Genomic DNA, 21,873 nt, shown 5'->3' with positions numbered 1-21,873 from the left:
AAAAAAAAAAAAAGAAGATAATGATGGTACTTATTTTTAAAATCTTAGAGAAGATTAAATTCACACTTGCTCCTTAGGTGTACAGAGCACTTCCTGGCACATGGTAAACACAAAGGATAACACATTTCAAAATCATATATTTTAATTGCTTGAGTTGATTGAAAAAGATAGACTTGATGAAGTGTAAGCAGAAAATAACTCTATTCTTTCTCTCTTTCCCCCTCAAAACCTGTTCTTTTTCTCTTTCTTAAATGGAAAGTTCATGATTTTACTGTTTCTCATTGGTAATAAACTAAAAGACCTCTGTTTTGATGATAAAAAGTCTAGTCTAGTCTCATATTTATTCCATCATTGCAATACAGTCTAGAGTAAAACGTAACACTTTGAGCTTATACAAAATTTAAAGCTTCTCTCCAGCTAATCCTTGTACCTGATCCAGACTGGGAATCCTGAAGTGGGAGAGGAAGATGTATTACTTTCTTCATTACAGCTCCATGATCTCTCTCCTCCTACTTTCTAATAAAAGTTGCTAAATAATAATGTTGAAAATTTCCTCATTTTATTTTTTTCTCCCAGATAAATTTCATGGCTTTTTTAGGGATTTAAGACAAAAAGTTTTGCCTGGCAAGAAATGATTAGCATTTTATTTACTTATTTATTTATTTTGAGAATTAACTGATATGGATGTCATTCAGCTTTCTTACAGAATTCTTAACAATCAATTCATTGAAAGCCTTGCCAGTTTGAAAAATCCTTGGAGTCACAAAAGAGAAAAAAAGAAAAAACAACCCTGATGATCAGAGGTAGGTCTGTTACCAGCTGAGTAAAAATGTTAAAGTGTAGTGTTTCTCTTCTTTTGCCCTAAGTTGAGTTCAGTCGCTCAGTCGTGTCTGACTATTTGCATCCCCACAGACTGCAGCCCACCAGACTTTCCAGCCCATCACCAACTCCTGGAGCTTGCTCAAACTCATATCCATTGAGTGAGTGGTGCCATCCAACCATCTCATCCTCTGTCATCCCCTTCTCTTCCTGCCTTCAATCTTTCCCAGTATCAGGGTCTTTTCCAATGAGTCAGCTCTTTGCATCAGGTGGCCAAAGTATTGGAGTTTCAGCTTCAGCATCAGTCCTTCCAATGAATATTCAGAACTGATTTACTTTAGGATAGACTGGTTGGATCTCCTTGCAGTCCAAGGGACTCTCAAGTCTTCTCCAACACCACAATTCAAAAGCATCAGTTCTTCAGTGCTCAGCTTTCTCTACAGAGAAGGCAATGGCAACCCACTCCAGTACTCTTTCCTGGAAAATCCCATGGACGGAGGAGCCCTTAGGCTACAATCCATGGGGTCGCCAGGAGTCAGACAGGACTGAGCGACTTCACTTTCACTTTTCACTTTCATGCATTGGAGAAGGAAATGGCAACCCACTCCAGTTTTCTTGCCTGGAGAATCCCAGGGCCTGGAGAGCCTGGTGGGCTGCCGACTATGGGGTTGCACAGAGTTGGACACGACTGAAACGACTTAGCAGTAACAGCAGCAGCTTTCTCTGTAGTCCAACTCTCACATTCATACATGACCACTGGAAAAACCATAGCTTTGACTAGATGGACATTTATTGGCAAAGTAATGTCTCTGCTTTTTAATGTGCTGTCTAGGTTGGTCATAACTTTTCTTCCAAGGAGCAAGCATCTTTTAATTTCATGGCTGCAGTCACCATCGGCAGTGATTTTGGAACCCAAGAAAAGAAAGTCTGTACCTGTTTCCATTGTTTCCCTATCTATTTGACATGAAGTGATGGGACTAGATGCCAAGATCTTAGTTTTTTGAATGTTGAGTTTTAAGCCAGCTTTTTCTCTCTCCTCTTTCACTTTCATCAAGAGGCTCTTCAGTTCCTCTTCACTTTCTGCCATAAGAGTTGTATGTATCATCTGTGTATCTGACGTTATTGATATTTCTCCCAGAAATCTTTATCCCAGCTTGTGCTTCATCCAGCCCAGCGTTTCTTATGATGTACTACTCATATAAGTTAAATAAGCAGTGTGATAAGCCTTGATGTACTCCTTTCCCAGTTTGGAACCAGTCTGTCGTTCCATGTCTCATTCTAACTGTTGCTTCTTGACCTGCATACAGATTTCTCAGGAGGCAGGTAGGGTGGTCTGGTATTTCCATCTCTTGAAGAATTTTCCACAGTTGGTAGTGATCTATATAGTCAAAGGCTTTGGCGTAATCAGTAAAGCAGAAGTAGGTGTTTTTCTCTGGAATTCTCTTGCTTTTTCTATGATCCTACAGATGTTGGCAATTTGATCTCTGGTTCCCCTGCCTTTTCTAAATCCAGCTTGAACATCTGGAATTTCATGGTTCATGTACTGTTGAAGCCCAGCTTGGAGAATTTTGAGCATTACTTTGCTAGCATGTGAGATGAGTGCAATTGAGCATTCTTTAGCATTGTCTTTCTTTGGGATTGGAATGAAAACTGACCATTTCCAGTCCTGTGGCCACTGCTGAGTTTTCCAAATCTGCTGGCATATTGAGTACAGCATTTTCACAGAATCATCTTTTAGGATTTGAAAAAGCTCAACTGGAATTCCATCACGTCCACTAGCTTTGTTCATAGTGATGCTTCCTAAGGCCCACTTGACTTCACATTCCAGGATGTCTTTCTCTAGGTGAGTGATCACACCATCGTGGTTATCTGGGTCATGAGGATCTTTTTTGTATAGTTCTTCTGTGCATTCTTGCCACCTCTTCTTAATATCTTCTGCTTCTGTTAGGTCTATACCATTTTTGTCCTTTATTGAGTCCATCTTTGCATGAAATATTCCCTTGGTATCTCTAACCTTCTTGAAGAGATCTCTAGTCTTTCCCATTCTGTTGTTTTCCTCCATTTCTTTGCATTGATCACTGAGGAAGGCTTTCTTATCTCTCCTTGCTATTCTTTGGAACTCTGCATTCAGATGGGTATATCCTTTCTTTTCTCCTTTGCTTTTAGCTTGTCTTCTTTTCTCAACTATTTGTAAGGCCTCCTCAGACAACCATTTTGCCTTTTTGCATTTCTTTTTCTTGGGGATCACTGCCTCTTGTACAATGTCATGAACCTCCATCTATAGTTCTTCAGGCACTCCTTCAGATATGATCCCTTGAAACTATTTGTCACTTCCACTGTATAATTGTAAGGGATTTGATTTAGGTCATACCTGAATGGTCTACTGGTTTTTCCTACTTTCCTCAATTTCAGTCTGAATTTTGCAATAAGGAATTCATGATCTGAGCCAGTCAACTCCCAGTCTTGATTTTGCTGACTGTACAGAGGTTTTCCATCTTTGGCTGCAAAGAATATAATGAATCTGATTTTGGTATTGACCATCTGGTGATATCCATATGTAGAGTTTTCTCTTGTGTTGTTGGAAGAGGGTGTTTGCTATGACCAGTGAACTCTGGTCTTGCCAAAACTCTGTTAGCCTTTGCCCTGCTTCATTTTGTACTCCAACTTTGCTTCTTATTCCAGGTATCGCTCATGGCTCAGTTGGTAAAGAATCCGCCTGCAATGCAGGAGACCCCTGTTTGATTCCTGGGTTGGGAAGATCCACTAGAGAAGGGATAGGCTACCCACTCCAGTATTCTTGGGCTTCCCTTGTGACTCAGCTGGTAAAGAATCTGCCTGCAATTCGGGAGACCTGGGTTTGATTGCTGGGTTGGGAAGATCCCCCTGGAGAAGGGAGTGGCTAACCACTCCAATACTCTGGCCTGGAGAATTCTGTGGACTATATAGTCCATGGGGTCACAAAGAGTCAGACATAACTGAGCAACTTTCACTTTCACTTTCCAGGTATCTCTTGACTTCCTACTTTTGCATTCCAGTCCCCTATTATAAAAAGGACATCTTTTTTGGGTGTTAGTTCCAGAAGGTTTTGTAGGTCTTCATAGGACCATTCAACTTTATCTTGTTAAGCATTACTGGTTGGGGAATAGACTTGGATTACTGTGATTGTGAATGGTTTGCCTTGGAAATGAACAGAGATCATTCTGTCATTTTTGAGATTGCACCCAACTACTACATTTCAGACTCTTTTGTTGACTATGGTGGCTACTCCATTTCTTCTAAGTGTTTCTTGCCCACAGTAGTAGATATAATGGTCATCTGAATTAAATTCACCCATTCCAGTCCATTTTAGTTCACTGATTCCTAAAATGTCAATGTTCACTCTTGCCATCTCCTGTTTGACCACTTCTGATTTACCTTGATTCCTGGACCTAACATTCCAGGTTCCTATGCAATATTGCTCTTCACAGCATCGGACTTTACTTCCATCACTATTCACATCCACAACAGGGCACTGTTTTCACGTTGGGTCTGTCTCTTCATTTTCTCTGGGGTTATTTCTCCGCTCTTCTCCAGCCGCCTGTTGGGCACTTATTGACCTAGGGAGTGCATCTTTCAGTGTGGCTTCGCTGGTAGAGAATCCGCCTGCAATGCGGGAGACCCCAGTTCGATTCTTGTGTCAGGAAGACCTGCTGGAGAAGGGATAGACTGCCCACTCCAATATTCTTGGGCTTCCCTGGTGTCTCAGTTGGTAAAGAATCTGCCTGCATAACAAACACATGAAAAGATCCTCAACATCACTCATTATCAGAGAAATGCAAATCAAAACCACAATGAGGTACCATCTCACACTGGTCAGAATGGCTGCTATCCAAAAGTCTACAAACAATAAGTGCTGGAGAGGGTGTGGAGAAAAAGGAACCCTCTTACACTGTTGGTGAGAATGTAAACTAGTACAGCCACTTTTGAGAACAGTGTGGAGATTCCTTAAAAACTGGAAATAGAACTGCCATATGACCCAGCAATTCCACTGCTGGTCATACACACCAAGGGAACCAGAATTGAAAGAGACACGTGTACCCAAATGTTCATCGCAGCACTGTTTACAATAGCCAGGACATGGAAGCAACCTAGATGTCCATCGGCAGATGAATGGATAAGAAAGCTGTGGTACATTTACACTATGGAATATTACTCAGCCATTGAAAAGAATGCATTTGAATCAGTTCTAATGAGGTGGATGAAATTGGAGCCTATTATATGTAGTGAAGTAAGTCAGAAAGAAAAACACCAATACAGTATACTAACGCATATATATGGAATTTAGAAAGATGGTGATGATGACCCTATATGCGAGACAGCAAAAGAGACACAGATGTAAAGAACAGACTTCTGGACTCTGTGGGAGAGGCGAGGGAGGGATGATTTGAAAGAATAGCATTGAAACATGTATATTATCATATGTGAAATAGATCGCCAGTCTAGGTTTGATGCATGAGACAGGGTGCTCAGGGCTGGTGCACCGGGATGACCCTGAGGGATGGGATGGGGAGGGAGAAGGGAGGGAGTATCAGGATGGGGAACACATATACACCCATGGCTGGTTCATGTGAATGTATGGCAAAAACCACCACAATATTGTAATTAGCTTCCAGTTAAAATTAAAAAAAAAAAAAACAAAGAATCTACCTGCAATGTGGGAGACCTGGGTTTGATCCCTGGGTTGGGAAGATCCCCTGGAGAAGGGAAAGGCTACCCACTCCAGTGTTCTGGCTGCAAGGAGTCAGACACGACTGAGCAACTTTCAATTTCTTTTACCCTATCCTGTTCCAAGTAATATTCTACTAACAGTTATTCATCTTAGTGTACCAAACATCAATAAAATGTTACAGAAAAATTATTGTTAGTAATGTAGATTTTACCCTAACATGATTTTATTTCCACTTTGTATTTCATAACAATATCCATTTCTTTTGAATTACTATGTCTTATTTCAAAAGCATCTTTTATCATGGAAAACACATCAAGAAGTCTAAGGTGTCTGACACTCATAACAAGAATTGGTTTTGAAGCCAGTATCTTTTTATCAATACTGGAAAATAAATTTGTGTACCTGTAACCACGCCATATCAGTGATGGGAAGAAGAGATGTACTTATGAGAGCTAAATGTTTGAAATATGAATACTATTTAAGAGGCCTCACACGTAAGGTGAACATTTCTAAAGCTCCTGGAGCAATTAGTCTTACAAACCATTGGACTGATGAAAAACTGAAATAGTGCACATTCCAAAATTTTTTGAACTTCTGTGTCTCACAAATGATGAAAGTCATAACAGGTGTTTTAAAGTTACAGAAATTTTTGGCAACTGTGCTTCATGTGGCAGATTAAAATTTTTATTTTAACCATTATAATCAACATGATATTTTAAGGATCAAACAACACAATGTGTCAAAACCTTTTGCAGACTATGAGATTCTATCTGTGAGAAGTGTGAAAGTTTTTGCTCAGTCATTTCCAACTCTACAACACCATGGACTGTAGAACACCAAGTTCCTTTGTTCATGGGATTCTCCAGGCAAGAATACTGGAATCAGTTGCCATTCCCTTCTTCAGGGTAATTTCCTGACCCAGGGATTGAACCCTGGTCCTTCTATATTGCAGGCGGATTCTTTATAGTCTGAGCCACCAGGGAAGCCCAAGATTCTACCTAAATAGTGTTAATTACAATTAACACTTTTTGTAACATTTGCTGATGAGCACAGAAGTACAAGACAGAAATAATCTTTTAAATCATTCATTTCATTTAAAATGATCCAAAAATGTTAATTCACAGGAATACATTACCTAGTAACATTTTCCATAGGTATGCATTAGTACAACTTATGAAAAGGAATCCTAAAGGAAATTAGTCCTGAATATTCATTGGAAGGACTGATGCTGAAACTTCAATACTTTGGCCACCTGATGTGAAAAGCTGACTCATTAGAAAAGACTCTAATACTGGGAAATGTTGAAGGCAGGGGAGGAGAAGGGGGCGAGAGAGGATGAGATGGTTGGATGGCATCACTGACTCAATGGACTTGAGGTTGAGCAAGCTCTGGGAGATGGTGAAGGACAGAGAAGCCTGGTGAGCTGCAGTCCATGGGGTTGCAAAGAGTAGGACATGACTGAGGGACTGGAAAACATGAAAAGCAAAGTCAAACTATTTTCCAAGACTTTGTCACACATCAGAAAGTATTGTCAATTTTTAGCTTTTTCTAATGTAAGTAACATTCTTATAGAAGTATTTTAATAAAATTTATTCAGTAAACACTTAAACCATATACAACATCAGTTACCTAAAATATGAAACATTTTATTACTTCTTTAGGCATGTTTATTACAGAATATGAAGTAAAGTGGGCGTTAGGAAGCATCACTATGAACAAAGCTAGTGGAGGTGATGGAATTCCAGTTGAGCTATTTCAAATCCTGAAAGATGACACTGTGAAAGTGCTACACTCAATAAGCCAGCAAATTCAGAAAACTCAGCAGTGGCCACAGGACTGGAAAATGTCAGTTTTCATTCCAATCCCAAAGAAAGGCAATGCTAAAGAATGCTCAAACTACTGCACAATTGCACTCATCTCACACACTAGTTAACGTAATGCTTAAAATTCTCCAAGTCAGGCTTCAGCAATATGTGAACTTCCAGGTGTTCAAGCTGGTTTTAGAAAAGGCAAAGGAACCAGAGATCAAATTGCCAACATCCGATGGGATGGATCATTGAAAAACCAAGAGAGTTCCACTATGCCAAATGACTATGACTTTGACTGTGTGGATCACAATAAACTGTGGAAAATTCTTAAAGAGATGGGAAGACCAGACCACCTGACCTGCCTCTTGAGAAACCTGTATGCAGGTCAGGAAGCAACAGTTAGAACTGGTCATGGAAAAACAGACTGGTTCCAAATAGGAAAAGGAGTACGTCAAGACTGTATATTGTTATCCTGCTTATTTAACTTATATTCAGAGTACATCATGAGAAATGCTGGGCTGGAGGAAGCACAAGCTGGAAGCAAGATTGCTGGGAGAAATATCAATAACCTCAGATATGCAGATGACACCACCCTTATGGCAGAAAGCAAAGAACTAAAGAGCCTGTTGATAAAAGTGAAAGAGGAGAGTGAAAAAGTTGGCTTAAAGCTCAACATTCAGAAAACTAAGATCATGTCATCCGATCCCATCACTTCATAGCAGATAGATGGGGAAACAGTGGAAACAGTGGCTGACTTTATTTTTCTGGGCTCCAAAATCACTGCAGATGGTGATTGCAGCCATGAAATTAAAAGATGTTTACTCCTAAAGAAAGTTATGACCAACCTAGACAGCATATTAAAAAGCAGAGACATTACTTTGTCAACAAAGGTCTGTCTAGACAAGGCTATGGTTTTTCCAGTGGTCATGTATGGATGTGAGAGTTGGACTATAAAGAAAGCTGAGTGCCAAAGATTTGATGCTTTTGAACTGTGGTGTTGGAGAAGACTCTTGAGAGTCCCTTGGACTTCAAGGAGATCAAACCAGTCCATCCTAAAGGAGATCAGTTCTGGGTATTCATTGGAAGGACTGATGCTGTGGCTGAAACTCCAATACTTTGGCCACCTGATGCAAAGAGCTGACTCATTGGAAAAGACTCTGATGCTGGGAAAGATTGAGGGCAGGAGAAGATGGAGACAACAGAGGATGAGATGGTTGGATGGTATCATTGACTCGATGGACATGGGTTTGGGTGGATTCGGGGAGTTGGTGATGGACAGGGAGGCCTGGTGTGCTGCGGTTCATGGGGTCGCAAAGAGTCGGACACAACTGAGCAACTGAACCAAACTGAAACTAGTAAAACAAAATTATCCATATTCCCAGTACCTAAAAACTGTTCATATTTTGGTATGTTTCCCCCCAATGTTGTGTATGTGTGCCTGCATTCAATATTCTTGGGATCATATTATATTTAGTTTAATGTACAGGTGTTTTTCTCCCATTTGGCACAAACTTGGACCTTCTTCCAGGCTATTAATAACTTTCATAAATGTCATTTTTAACCTGGCCATAGTAATAGTTAACTGAATGCATGTACCCAAATTTACACATTAGACATGTTTTAAAAACTTTCAAAGAAACTCTGTGCCTAAAATGAATCTTATATTTAGGGTAATTTCCTTAGGACTGATCTTGAAAAACAAACACATCATTCTTTTAAAAAGAATCTTAGCAGTCATCAAGAGCGAAATTCTCAATAGCTTAATTGTTTCTCATTTATAGCAACTCCTTGGAACAACGTGAGAGGGGGTAAAATCCTTCAATAGTTTTTCATGAATACATTTTATTTTTGTCTTCTCAAAGAAAACAGCAATGGCAAAGGGAACTTGCCCTTTTCATATGAAGACAAAATTTACTTTAGAAGAAAAAAAGTTGGGATAAAGAAAGGGATGTATTTATCCTGCTGGTGTCAAGATCCTGTCCAGATCTTGTCCTTCCTATCTAGACTCCCTTTACTTTCCCTGGATTTGGAGTCAAGGGCTGTAATCACTCAAAGCATGTCCAGTTTGGGGAAAAGAGTCTAGTTGTGTGGTTATGTTTCAATAGCTGCCTTGTGATTTTTAACTCTTTGGATCAAAGAAACTTAAATTATTGAAAAACCATAAGAGAAAAGGAGGTCATTTTGAACCACTTAAATTATGATGAAATTTACTAATGTTTTACTCTGTGACTCTACTAAATGGTGAAATCTAGAAAAAAAAAAAAAACTTCAGTTTAGGAAAACAATAAGCAGAATTTAGATGCTTCCTTTACACTTAAAGACAGTATAACCTAATGGAAAGTTGAAACACCAGGATTAATGTCTTAAATTTCCCACATAAACTCTTTTACTTAGAACCACTTAAACTCTTAGAAACAATAACACCCATTTGAGCCTTACTAATGTTATAATTTTGTTAAATAAGATAATGTGTAAGAACATACTTCATTACAGGAATAAATACTTATTACCATCATATTCTATTCAAATATTCTTTTAAATATGTAAAGTTTTAAAAGCAGAAGACATCATCCAACGTCAATGCACAGATGCAAACAGAATGGATTGAGATTTTTAACTTAAGCAGAGGTAGGTTTTTGTCAAGTGGTATGAGGGAAAAAGCATGAAGAGTGTTAAGGAGAAATGCAAGGCAATATTATGATGATGTGCAACAGACTACAGGAAGGAGGGTAAAAATATAGATTAAGGTTAAGGGCATAGTAGAGACAGAGTGAACGGAGATCTCAGTAGCATGTAAGAATTGTTGAAGTGGAGCTACTGGAGGGAGCGAGTTCAAGAGAGAAGGTTGAAGAGTAATACAACTGAATTGAGAATATGGAAAGGTATTAGCAATGACAAGGCCTAGGGTATGAACACAGGTGTACATGGCTCATAGGGTGGAAGATAAGATTATTGGCAGAGTGAGAGCTTGAAAATGGGAGGCCAGATAGATCATCCACCTGGATACTGAAAGCACAATACCTACCACAGCAGTCGTGGCCAACTCTTTGGAACCCTCTGGACTGTATCCTGCCTGGGTGTCCATGAGATTCTCCAGGCAAGAATACTGGAGCAGGAAGCCATTCTCTTCTCCATGGGATCTTTCCGACCCAGGGAGCAAACCTGCATCTCCCACATTTCAGGTGGATTCTTTGCCAGCTGAGCCACCAGGGAAGCCCAGTAGCTGAGGTAATTAAAATAAATCACAGTGATACCAGAGTGGTCAGACTAGCAGTGCCAACATAACTTAAGCACTTGTTAGAAATGCAAATTCTAAAACCTCACCCAGACCTATTGGGACTTCCTAGGTGGTGAGAGTGGTAAAGAAACAGCCTGTCATTGCAGAAGAGGCAATAGACCTGTTGGATCCCTGGGTGGGGATGATCCTCTGGAGGAGGTCAGGGCAACCTATTCCAGTATTCTTGCCTAGAGAATCCCACTGACAGAGTAACCTGGTGGGCTACAGTCCACAGGGTCCTAAAGAGTCAGGGAGGACTGCAGTTACTTAGCGCAGGCACATCCAGATCTATTAAACCAAGAAACCAGTGGATGGTACTTCAGGTGCTGTAGGATGAAGTCTGAGAACTTACAGGGGTGGCATGGAAAATGGAAGAGTAAACTGCTTGCAAATGAAGATTTCAAAGAGGTAGCATTTAAACTACACCAGAAATTATCGCAAGGTTAAGCAGAGAGGGCTTAAAATTAAAATGAGTAGCATTTCATGCACTGGAGAAGGAAATGGCAACCCACTCCAGCATTCTTGCCTGGAGAATCCCAGGGACAGAGGAGCCTGGTGGGCTGCCGTCTATGGGGTCGCACAGAGTTGGACACGGCGGACGAGACTTAGCAGCAGCAGCAGCATTTGTAAAGAAAAGCTTGACTCATGAAAAGACTTCAGGTAAGAGCAGATAAACTTACGTAACAGTGAAAAATATTAGCTGCTAATATTAGAAAATCAAGCCCTGATGAGAAGGCATTGGTTCTTTAAGAAGCCTGATAAAACACGACAAACTTCTACTTTTCCATTCATTGGTCTTGGGCTTCGTAGAGTGAAAGCTGGGACAGTAAGCGTGACTGCCTTGGCATACCAGCATTTTCCACAAATTTCCAACATCTCTATGGCACACTAGAGAAATTGCTTCCAATAGCTACTTAAGGTGAAACCGGCAACCCTCCCCGTCTGTGACGTCATGGAACGCCCACCGAGGGTGTGTTCCACCAACATCCGGGCGCCAAGGGGCGGGTTTGCGCGCCTCTAACGTCACTACCGGGCGCCGGGCGCGCTCTGCGGCGGCAGATTCAAACGTTTCGGCCAGGGTCTCGGGGCCTGTGGGAACGTCTGAGTCGGGGTTCTTGGTGTACTCGCTGGCGTGAGCTTCATTGCGGCGCAGGGAGGACCCGGGAAGTTGAGGCGGCGGCTGCCAAAACCCGAGGGCGAGAATGGGGCTCTCCACCACGGTCTCTCAGAGGAAGATGATAAGGCGCAAGGCTCCTCGCGGCTTTCTAAAACGCGTTTTCAAACGACAGAAGCCTCAGCTTCGTTTGGAGACGAGTAGCGACCTACTGGTGAGATTTTGTCCCTTCATAGACTGGCAGTGGGGCGGGGATAGATCGGGGAAATAACTCCCCAGCCTGTATTTCGCCGCCCCTCCAAGCCAGTCTGCTAAAGCTCCAATGCTTTGACCACCCGATGCGAAGAGTCCACTCATTGGTAAAGACTGTGATGCTGGGATGGTAAAGGCTTTGACTGGGAAAGACTGAGGGCTGGAAGAGAAGAGGGCAACAGAGGATGAGATGGTTGGCTGGCATCACTGACTAAATAGACGTGAGTCGGAGCAAACTCAGGGAGAATAAGGAAGGACAGGGAAGCCTGGTGTGCTGCAGTTCATGGAGTCGAACACGACTCAGCGACTGAACTGTAACAGTCAATCTAGTTCTTTGAGGCCTACGTTTGAGGCGTTCGCAGCAAAACCTGGGCCTGTTAGTATTCCCGACGCTAAGTTGTTTTGGGGCCCGCTGAAATGTAGATATCCTGACTTTTTTTTTTTTTTTTTTTTAAACGGGAGGCTTTTAGCCACATCAGTTTAAGGAAAAAGTTAACTGCTGTTAGTTTTTAAATATCACTCTTCAGGAGCACAGTCTGGTACTTAACACTGTGCTTAGTGTAATTTGTGAAGGTTCGAAGATAGAATTTTTTAAAAATAGATTTTGAAATTCAGGGTGGGTTACTTTCTTTTAACTACTGTAAAAGGCATTTCTGACATGCTTTGCAAAAGTGTATTTCTCCTGGTCTTCTTTCCTTCCCCTTCTATTTACGTTATTAAGTATATTATTAAATATATTGCCGTTTCTTCCACTTCAGCTTACTTGCTAGAGAAAGAACACTGATCCAAAAGTTTGTAAGTAGTATGCCCCCAAATGTGAATTCGTTTTCCTAGACAAGGAGAACACCTGTTAGTTTAGTTTTCAAACCAACCGTTAAAATTTTACCTGACTTACAGTAACTACTGCATAATACTCACCTAATAAAAAGCCACAGTCGAACCACTCTAATATTTCTGTTTTGAAATTAATTGAGGGCTTTTATGTTGATTGCCTGGAATATATTATCCCTCTAGCAGAATGAACACTTTCCCTGGGTTTGTACCATAGGAGGCACCTCCTGTGGTTTGTTATAAGAGCTCTTTGAGTCAAGGAACCACTACAGGTGGGCACCTAATTTCCAGGAGATCAGGGATAAAGAATTGTGGATAATAGGGATTATGACATGGAGAGTGTCTTCAGAATGCAATCATCTGTTCTAAGCTACATTGGTTTTTTCTCCCTCACCTCCCCATCTCTTTTCTCTGTAGCCCCTGCTAGTTCTCTACTGCCTCCCGTAATTTTAGGATTTCTATTTTTGCTAGATTACTACAGAATTGTCCTCATTTTTCCTTTCTCTGAAGTCAGAACTACTTAAAAAAATTTTTTTTTTCTTATAAAAATAGTCTTTCTAATATCTTCTGTCCTTTTTGGTTCCTTTCTTAGACTCTGTAAGAAAAGACAATACATACTGTTTTATTACCTTTGTTCCCTAAAGGTAGTGATTAAGGTGGCACAAGTGACCTGTATTAAAGTGAAATTGCTTTTCAAAAGAATTTTAAGTTATTAATTCTGAAGTTTTCACTGGTGTTGGGGTTCTAAATGGAGGGGAAGGAGATTACCAGTTGGTGCAAATTTGGGGCCAGAAATTTCTCAAGTCGCCAGATTCCTGCCACATTCATACTTGCCTGCCCCAAAGTGACCCATGGACAGGTGGGCTTTGTTGTGGAGTCGGATCCAAGTGGTACAGGAAAGGACGGGAGGTGAAATTCTAAGCATTTGCAGTGGTAGGGGAAAGGAAGTTGTTTTGGCCTATGTCTATCCCTAGATTGTATGCTTATCTTGGCTTTCATTATTTCTCCTTCACGGCCTTATAGATGTCATGCATCACTCTGGTTTCTTTACTTACGGTTTTCTGCTTGCCACTGGCACCTAATAATCTTACCCAGCTAGGTGTCCCACATCATTCATAAACTTCTCTACAATTGAGGCAATCTGTTTTTCTTTCTTTTTTTCTGAACTTTGATAGCCATAAGAGTTTACATCATACAGTTTAGCTGTTGGGACCCTGACAGTGTTCTCTTAAGAGTTTTCTGTGTCCGTGTTGTCTCCCAGTGTGGTACACAGCTTCTTGAGGAGAAGGAACCATGCATATTTCCTTTTGTCTCCCATTGTCTTTAACACAAAACTAATCTACTTTTCTGCTGTCTTTGCATAAGATGTTTCTTCTGCGTGAAGATGTCCTCATTCCACTCTGCTTGGCAAACACCAGTTCTTTCAAAATTGAGTTCAAATGCCTCTTACTCAGTGAAGTCTTCCTTCATCATCTTAGAAATGATCTATCTTATCTTTCATTATCATCTACTGTCACACATTTGTCTTTAGTTTCTTACAGGTTTTGTTTTCCTGTCTGACTGGGAACTTTGAATTAGGAACTTTTTGTATTCCTTGTGTTTATTTCTTGAACATTCTGAGTGTACAATTTGAGAGTGATGTAACTATATATGGATTGATATTTCTAACATTTTATTCATAACTTCCTTGTATTATGTTATAGTTCTTCTGCACTGGTTTTTTGTTGTTGTTTTATTTTATACCTTACTTGATTGTATGTCACCAGGGCCAGTACTGGGGAGCATATGTTAATCTCGGATTGTTCAGCTTTCTTGTGGCTGAGTTAGTTTTTAGATTTATCGCTAAGGGATACTGTGCAAATATCTGAGTACTTATGGTTTATGTAAAACTCAAAAGTGCTACGAGGAAGTGGGGAGGAAGTCATGCTGGCCCAGTCTTGTAGTCAAATGAATATTTCTTTGTAAATTATCTTTTGCCTTACCTTTCAAGGAAGCAAATTTTTAAATTTTTTCAAAGTAAGTTCTTAATGGAATGGCTTACCTTTTCCAAGGTTGAATGTCTACCTGAGACCTTAAACTTTGCTTTTTTCTGACCATTTTAATTTAAACCTTAGTTCACTTGAGTGGCACCAGTTAACTGTTTTATGACAGAGAAATAGGTTGTTTTTTAAAAAAATTCTGATGTTAAAAAAAAAGTAGAATTAATCCAGTGTCTATGTTTCATGCCCATGAAGAGTAAAGGATTCAAGTCTCAAACCAGAATGTGGTTTATTTGGGATTGCCTAAACATTTTCTTTTGCCTATTTTGGGGAGATATGGATGGATTTTTTTTGCTCATGCAATGATAATTATTGACTGCTTAACTACATATTGGGCCACAGGCTAAAGTTCACTGGGATACAATGTCTGGGAAGGTAGACATGGTTTTGCCCTTACACTGAAGAAGAGAGGTGAGAAATTGCTGCCTAATGTATGTGTATGTACAGTTATAAGAACTTCGGGGTACCATAGATCCATATAACCTTATGTATTGGGAGGACTTGGCTTTTCAGTATAAACCAGTAGCATGGCAGTAGGCAAAATTGTATTTGAATACTGAAAGAAATTCAGAAGGCCTAGCATAGAACTGGAAGGTGGAAAGGTGAGACAGAATGGAAAAACCTAGTCAAATGGGGTTTAGTATTAAGGAATTTGGAATTTATCCTGAGGGTATCTGGAAGCTATTTAGGTTTAGAAGTAGAGAATGACGATTAATGGAGGAAATTGTGCCATATTATGGAGTGTTTTTGTTGCAAAAGGAAATGGTATATCATTGGAAATTTAAACATATTTGGAATGACATGGTATAGTGTAAAGAATCAATTAGGTAATTTACCTCAGAATTCTTATGAAAGTTAAAGAAGACCAAAAGATTATCTCCTTCCAAAGGTTCTCTATCATGTTCAATTTAAATCCCCTACTCCTCTACTTTCCCCAGTTATCACTAAAACATTCCTAAACATCAACAATCCACTAAAGATTTCTGCTGTATAATAATAAGTAATAATTTAAAGGACCACATTACCTAGTTATTCAGCATTTAGTAAATTGTGGGGGAAGAGTTAAGTGTTGTGTATTAATTGATCTCACTGCAAAGAATGTGTAAAAGTGAAGGAAAGTGTTAGTTGCCCAGTTTTGTCTGACTCTTTGCGATGCCATGGACCATAGCCCGCCAGGCTCCTCTGTCCATGGAATTCTCCAAGCAAGAATATTGGTGTGGGCTGCCATTCCCTTCTTCCCAACCCAGGAGATCTTCCCAACCCAGAAGTCAAATCCAGGTCTCCTTCATTGTAGGCGGATTCTTTCTCATCTGAGCTACCAGGGAAGCCCAAAGAATGTGTACCATTAAGTAACCCAAAGAAGTTATATGTTAAAGATACTGTCTAATTGAACCTGAATTGGTAGTGCCTTCAGGCACCTGGCAGAAACAAAGGATGGAGCGTTACTAATAACTTAAATCCAAGAGCACTAGACTCAATACTAGTGGAGAATTGAAATAGGACAGCAACTCACTTTAGTCTTGCTTTTTTTTAAGAGTTGGGAGTTATATTTTATTTGGTGGGAATTTTTAGGATATATTCTCACTTGGGTTTTGTGCTCTACTTTAACTGTTTTCAAGGTATATGCATATAGAATGAGTAGCACTTTTTGATTGACTAGTGAACTTTGAGTAATATATTTAGCAAGATGTACATATTCAAATAGTGATGTTAAATAAAGATACATATGTATATACACATATGATACATATATTTTACATATATGTAGAAGTTGTTTCTGTAAGAATATACAAGAAACTGGCAATCACAGTTGACTGGGGAATGATGTTGAAGAGAGGTTTACTTTTGTCAGTTTATCTTTACAGATTTTTTGCTTTATATGTTAATTTTGAGGTAACTGTAGGTTCACAAGAAGTGGCAAAAATAGTACAGAATTCCCATTCGTTTTCTGCAGCTTCCCACAATGCTAATATATAACTCTAGTTCTTTGTGCATTTTTGAATTTTGTATTCTCTGCTTATTTTATCTAGTTTAAGGCTATTTTTAAAGAAATTTTAAAATTAACAGTAAATATGATTATTCTCATGCTGTTGTATGACCAAGTAACTTGACCTTTGTATCTGCTCTTTTCAATTCAATAAACTTAAAATTTCAATTAATAAATTTTTTTATTAGACATTTTAAATTAAATATCTGCTTTAAAAATTTTATACCTTGGATTGTAGAATGAGAGATGATTAGCCTTAAATACAGTAATTGATATGTTTTTCTTAGGGGGGATTTTAAATTGCATTGGAAACTTAACTTTAGTTGAAATGGAAAACAGAAATATTTGTTCTTCTTAGAGTCCTACCTAAGTTTTGATATAATGATCCTTTGGAGTAAGACTGCTGTCTGTGACCTTTGGTCAGCTTTACACAGCTTTGTTTCATGTACTGTAGTAAGTCAGTCTCTTTCTTATGGAATTGTAAGATGGACCTATATTAAACTGAATTCTGTGTTACCTTAAATAAAAGTTAAGTGATTGAGTCACAGTAGTAAATGGTGCGGCATTAAAATTTGGGATCTTCTTTTTAAAAGTCATTATTTCAAAATATCAATGTTTGAGTTTAAAAATCGTTTTCAATTTTCTCTTTTACAGGTGCATCTGAACTGTTTACTCTTTGTTCATCGCTTAGCAGAAGAGTCGCGGATAAATGCTTGTGGGAGTAAGTGTGGGGTCATTAAAAAGGAGCATGTACTGGCCGCAGCAAAGGTAAGATCTGAAATTATTTTCTGGAGCACAGTTACCTTAAAACACCACCTAGTTCGTCACCTCTGCCTGATTTAGGTTCCTTGTTCAGTTTCCTTGACTGAGTTGATGCTTAGCTTTTCATGAGTTTTAATTACAAAGTTAGATTTTCTTTATTATGTATAGTATATGTTTCTGATGGAAAAATTCATGGCCATTGCTTTAGGGGAAAATGAATGTTTGACTGCTAGTCTGAGTGATTTGTAGTAGCATTATTACCTTAAAATTTATGAAAACTTCTTCTTGATCATTTTAAGTTTACCTAATTATTTTTCTAAATTTGTTTTGAGTTGAGTGACTTCTGAATCAAATTGCTTACATGAGCAGAGAAGATTGCTTCTTACTGATATTTCTATATAATGTAAGAGTGTGATAACTTAAGGCAGAGTTTTTTTCCATATATGTTCCCAAGATTATTTTCACTTGAATGTTCCCAAGATTATTTTCACTTGATGTTAGTAGATGCCCCAACAGGAAAGGCTTCTGGGGTCAGATAAATTTATATAACCTAACATACTATACCTCCTTGAATAGTTACAATGTTATGTATAGAGAGCTCATTTCTGTGAGAATATGCAAGAAACTGGCACATGGTTCACTGGGGGATGATGTGAGAGAGACTTATTTTTTATAGTTTACCTCTTGATAAGCATTTTTTATTTAACATTTAAATAGTTTGAACTAATTATAGACCCATGGAAGGTACAAAAATACTATACTATTTCCACTGTACCTTTTATCCAGCTTCCCACAACGTAAACATTTTTATATAACTATAGTTATATAAAGTTATGAGAAGTTATCTTATATATAGTTATATATTTAGTTATCAAAAGTTATGAGAAATACACCATTAATTTGTTGAACTCTGTTTAACTTACCTTTTTGTAAATTTGGGTGTATAATGTACTTAGAATTTTGTAAATGAATTTGAGTACATAGTATTTTATTTTGCAGTCCCCATATTAACATCTTGTAGAACAGAGAAGTACTGGCCTAGGGTATAAATCTATTTGATGACTTTCGTGAGAGTCTAGAAATGGCATGCCCTGGCGTTTTTTAAGGGGCTTTAAATTCTCTTACAATTATAAACATTTCGACTAGTTTCTGGACTGTTAAAGTCAATGTTAAGTGTTTTCTGTAGGTAAAGCAAGGCTTAAGAACATGAGGAGTCTATGTGTGTATCTTAAATTTAGGATTGGTTTGCTTTTGTTAGTGAATTATAAGTAGACTTACCTAAAAGAAGGTAAGTTCTTTAAAAGAATTTTTTTGTGTGTATATATTCTGATCTCTAATGTTCTTTGTCCTTTACAACTTAAGATTTCATTTTTACTTTTTCTTTTGGGCTTTGTGTTGTGAAAATTATCTACGTAACAAGTTTTTCAGCTTGAGATGACTGGCCTTGGTCTCTGATATAATTCTACCCTAAATAGAGGAAATTTGGTGTTTGGATGAATTTGTATTGGTTTATGGTTGTTATATTCCTGGTTTATAATAGGATTTTCAAGTTTTAGAACATATCTTAGCTCCCTGAATTACTAAATTTTCTACCTCAAGTTGGGAGCCATTAATCTGGACACTTTTGGCACAATTGAAGAAATTAACATCTAGAAGTGACTATTATAAAACTAGATTTTGAGAATCTAGGCATGTTTCACATTCTCTGAGAGAATTAGACTGTTTTAGAGAAGTGTAAGACAATTTATAAGTCTAAAGATTCCCTAATCACATTCCAAATTGGGTTTTATGCATTCAGAGACTTGCATGTTATACACATAGGACTTTTAAACTTTTTGTTGAGTAATTGTGTTTTATTTGCCCTAGGTATAATGTAAATCTTCATTTTCTGCCCCTCACAGGTAATTCTGAAGAAGAGCAGAGGTTAGAAGTTAAAGAACACATTTTTGAAAATTGTATGATGTATTATTTTAGGTGGTAACAGATCATGAAAGCACTTTTTATAAAGCAGTTAATATTGTGTATTAAAATATTTGCTAGTTGAAGGATGTGTGTATTTGTATGTTTTTTGCTGGTATTGAAATATCTCAAACACATGGAACTATATAATCTTTGTTTTTGAGGAATTATTTCAAGTTCATCCTACTTCCCTTTTGTTGGTATTGCAAATGTTTTACATATCAAAAATGAAATCTTAGTGTATGAAGTAGCTTGCAGAGATGTATTTCTTAGAATTAAGTTTATAAGTATTTAGATGTACTCACTGTTAATTAGGGAATCAATTTAATCTCTGAAGGAAGACAATGTACAGTCAAATTTAGGTACATTTTAAATATTTTAACTGTTTAATACCTTTGCATAAGCAGTGCAGTCTGCTTTTATGTTAGGCCAATAGTATACTGAAATAATTTCTTGACTGTAAACACTGGCAGAGTGTTTTCAAAGCCTATTCTCTTCAAAACCAAAAAAAAAAAAAAAAAATTGCAGAGCAAACGGACTGATTTTCTTCAAGTCACACAGATTTAACAGATGGGTGTCTGTTCCTCCCAAGAAATCTTTTAGAAGTTTATTGCATATCATCTAATAGTTGTGTTTTTACATTTTGTTTTTAAATAATTATATATTGCAACTTGAAGTTGCAAAAGTAGTACAGAGAAGTCCCCTTGTACTCCATACCCAGTTTTCTTCCAATGTAAATAATTAGAGTACAGTATCAAAACCAGAAATTTGACTTGGTATAGTATGTGTATAATTCTGTACCATTTTTGCACATTTGCAGATTTATGTAACCACCACTCCTATCAAGATACAGAACTATTTCATCACCACAAAGTCCTCCATCATGCTTTTCTTTTATAAATTACACCCAGCTTCCCACAACCACTGCACATACAACCTCCCTCATACCCCTACCATCTCTAAGCCCTGGCAACCACTAATCTGTTCTCCATCTCTATGGTTTTGCCATTGTGATGGAATCATACCGGTTTTGCCTTTGGGGAATTTGATTTTTTCGGTTGTCTTAACTTTCTTGATCCTCCAAGTTGTTGCTTATAGCAGTTTGTTCCTTTTTTATTACTGAGTCATCCTGTTCCCTCGTATTTATGTACCACAGTTTGTGTAGCTATTTACTCATTAGGAATATTTTGATTATTTCTAGTTTTTTGTTGATTATCATAAATAAAGCTGTTATGAGCAATTGTGTACCAGCTTTTATTCAGTTTTAATTTCACTGGGATAAATGCCCAGTAGTATGATTGCTGCTGGGTTGAATGCTAAGTATATGTTTCAGTTCAGTTCAGTAAGTCAGTTGTGTCTGACTCTTTGCAACCTGGTGGACTCTAGCACGCCAGGCCTCCCTGTCCATCACCAACTCCCGGAGCTTGCTCACACTCATGTCCATCAACTTGGTGATGCCATCCAAACATCACATCCTCTGTCATCCCCGTCTCCTCCTGCCTTCAATCTTTCCCAGCATCAGGGTCTTTTCAAATGAGTCAGTTCTTCACAAGTATTAGAGTTTCAGCTTCAGCATCAGTCCTTCCAATGAATATTCAGGACTGATTTCCTTTCGGATTGACTGGTTTGATCTCCTTGCAGATCAAGGGACTATCAAAAATCTTCTCCAACACCACAGTTCAAAAGCATCAATTCTTTGGTGCTTAGCTCTCTTTATAGTCCAACTCTCACATCCATACATGACTCCTGGAAAAACCAAAACTTAGGCTAGATGGACCTTTGTTGACAAAGTAATGTCTCTGCTTTTTAATATGCTGTCTAGGTTGGTCATAACTTTTCTTCCAAGGAGCAAGTGTCTTTTAACTTCATGGCTGAAGCCACCATCTGCAGTGATTTTGGAGCCCAAGAAAATAAAGTTTGTCACTGTTTCTATTGTTTCCCCATCTGTTTGCCATGAAGTGATGGGGTCAGATGCCATGATCCTAGTTTTTTGAATGTTGAGTTTTAAGGCAACTTTTTCATTCTCCTCTTTCACTTGCATCAAGAGGCTCTTCAGTTCCTCTTCACTTTCTGCCGTAAGGGTGGTGTCATCTGTTATCTGAGGTTATTGATATTTCTTCCAGCAATCTTGATTACAGCTTGTGCTTAATCCAGCCTGGCATTTCACATGATGTACTCTGCATATAAGTTAAATAAACAGGGTGACAATATACAGCCTTGACGTACTCCTTTCCCAATTTGGAACCAGCCTGTTTTTCCATGTCCTGTCCTAACTGTTCTTGATCTGCATATAGATTTCACAGGAGGCAGATAACGT

The 21,873-nt window shown here is 38.5% G+C and overlaps 1 protein-coding gene across 1 annotated transcript; it reads left to right on the top strand.

Moving 5' to 3' along the window:
- Positions 1-11,634: 11,634 nt before the first annotated feature.
- CENPW (centromere protein W) lies at positions 11,635-19,642 on the top strand. Its single transcript, XM_043890473.1, has 3 exons — positions 11,635-11,940; positions 17,490-17,603; positions 19,499-19,642. The coding sequence occupies exons 1-3, from the start codon at positions 11,815-11,817 to the stop codon at positions 19,523-19,525; spliced, it is 267 nt and encodes an 88-aa protein (XP_043746408.1). The 5' UTR covers positions 11,635-11,814; the 3' UTR covers positions 19,526-19,642.
- Positions 19,643-21,873: the final 2,231 nt, after the last annotated feature.

The sequence above is a fragment of the Cervus elaphus genome, chromosome 28 (assembly GCF_910594005.1).
Source record: "Cervus elaphus chromosome 28, mCerEla1.1, whole genome shotgun sequence".
In the NCBI taxonomy this organism is placed as follows: domain Eukaryota; kingdom Metazoa; phylum Chordata; class Mammalia; order Artiodactyla; family Cervidae; genus Cervus; species Cervus elaphus.
The sequence above is the reverse complement of the archived record's forward strand: the minus strand, read 5'-3'. Positions and strand labels throughout refer to the sequence as shown.

What these genes read in the sequence shown, in the direction of transcription:
- CENPW (XM_043890473.1), top strand. Translation starts at nt 11,815, where the DNA reads ATGGGGCTCTCCACCACGGTCTCTCAGAGGAAGATGATAAGGCGCAAG. An exon ending in AGACGAGTAGCGACCTACTG is followed by an intron (nt 11,941 to 17,489) that starts GTGAGATTTTGT and finishes TCTCTTTTACAG; the next exon opens with GTGCATCTGAACTGTTTACT. An exon ending in ATGTACTGGCCGCAGCAAAG is followed by an intron (nt 17,604 to 19,498) that starts GTAAGATCTGAA and finishes TGCCCCTCACAG; the next exon opens with GTAATTCTGAAGAAGAGCAG.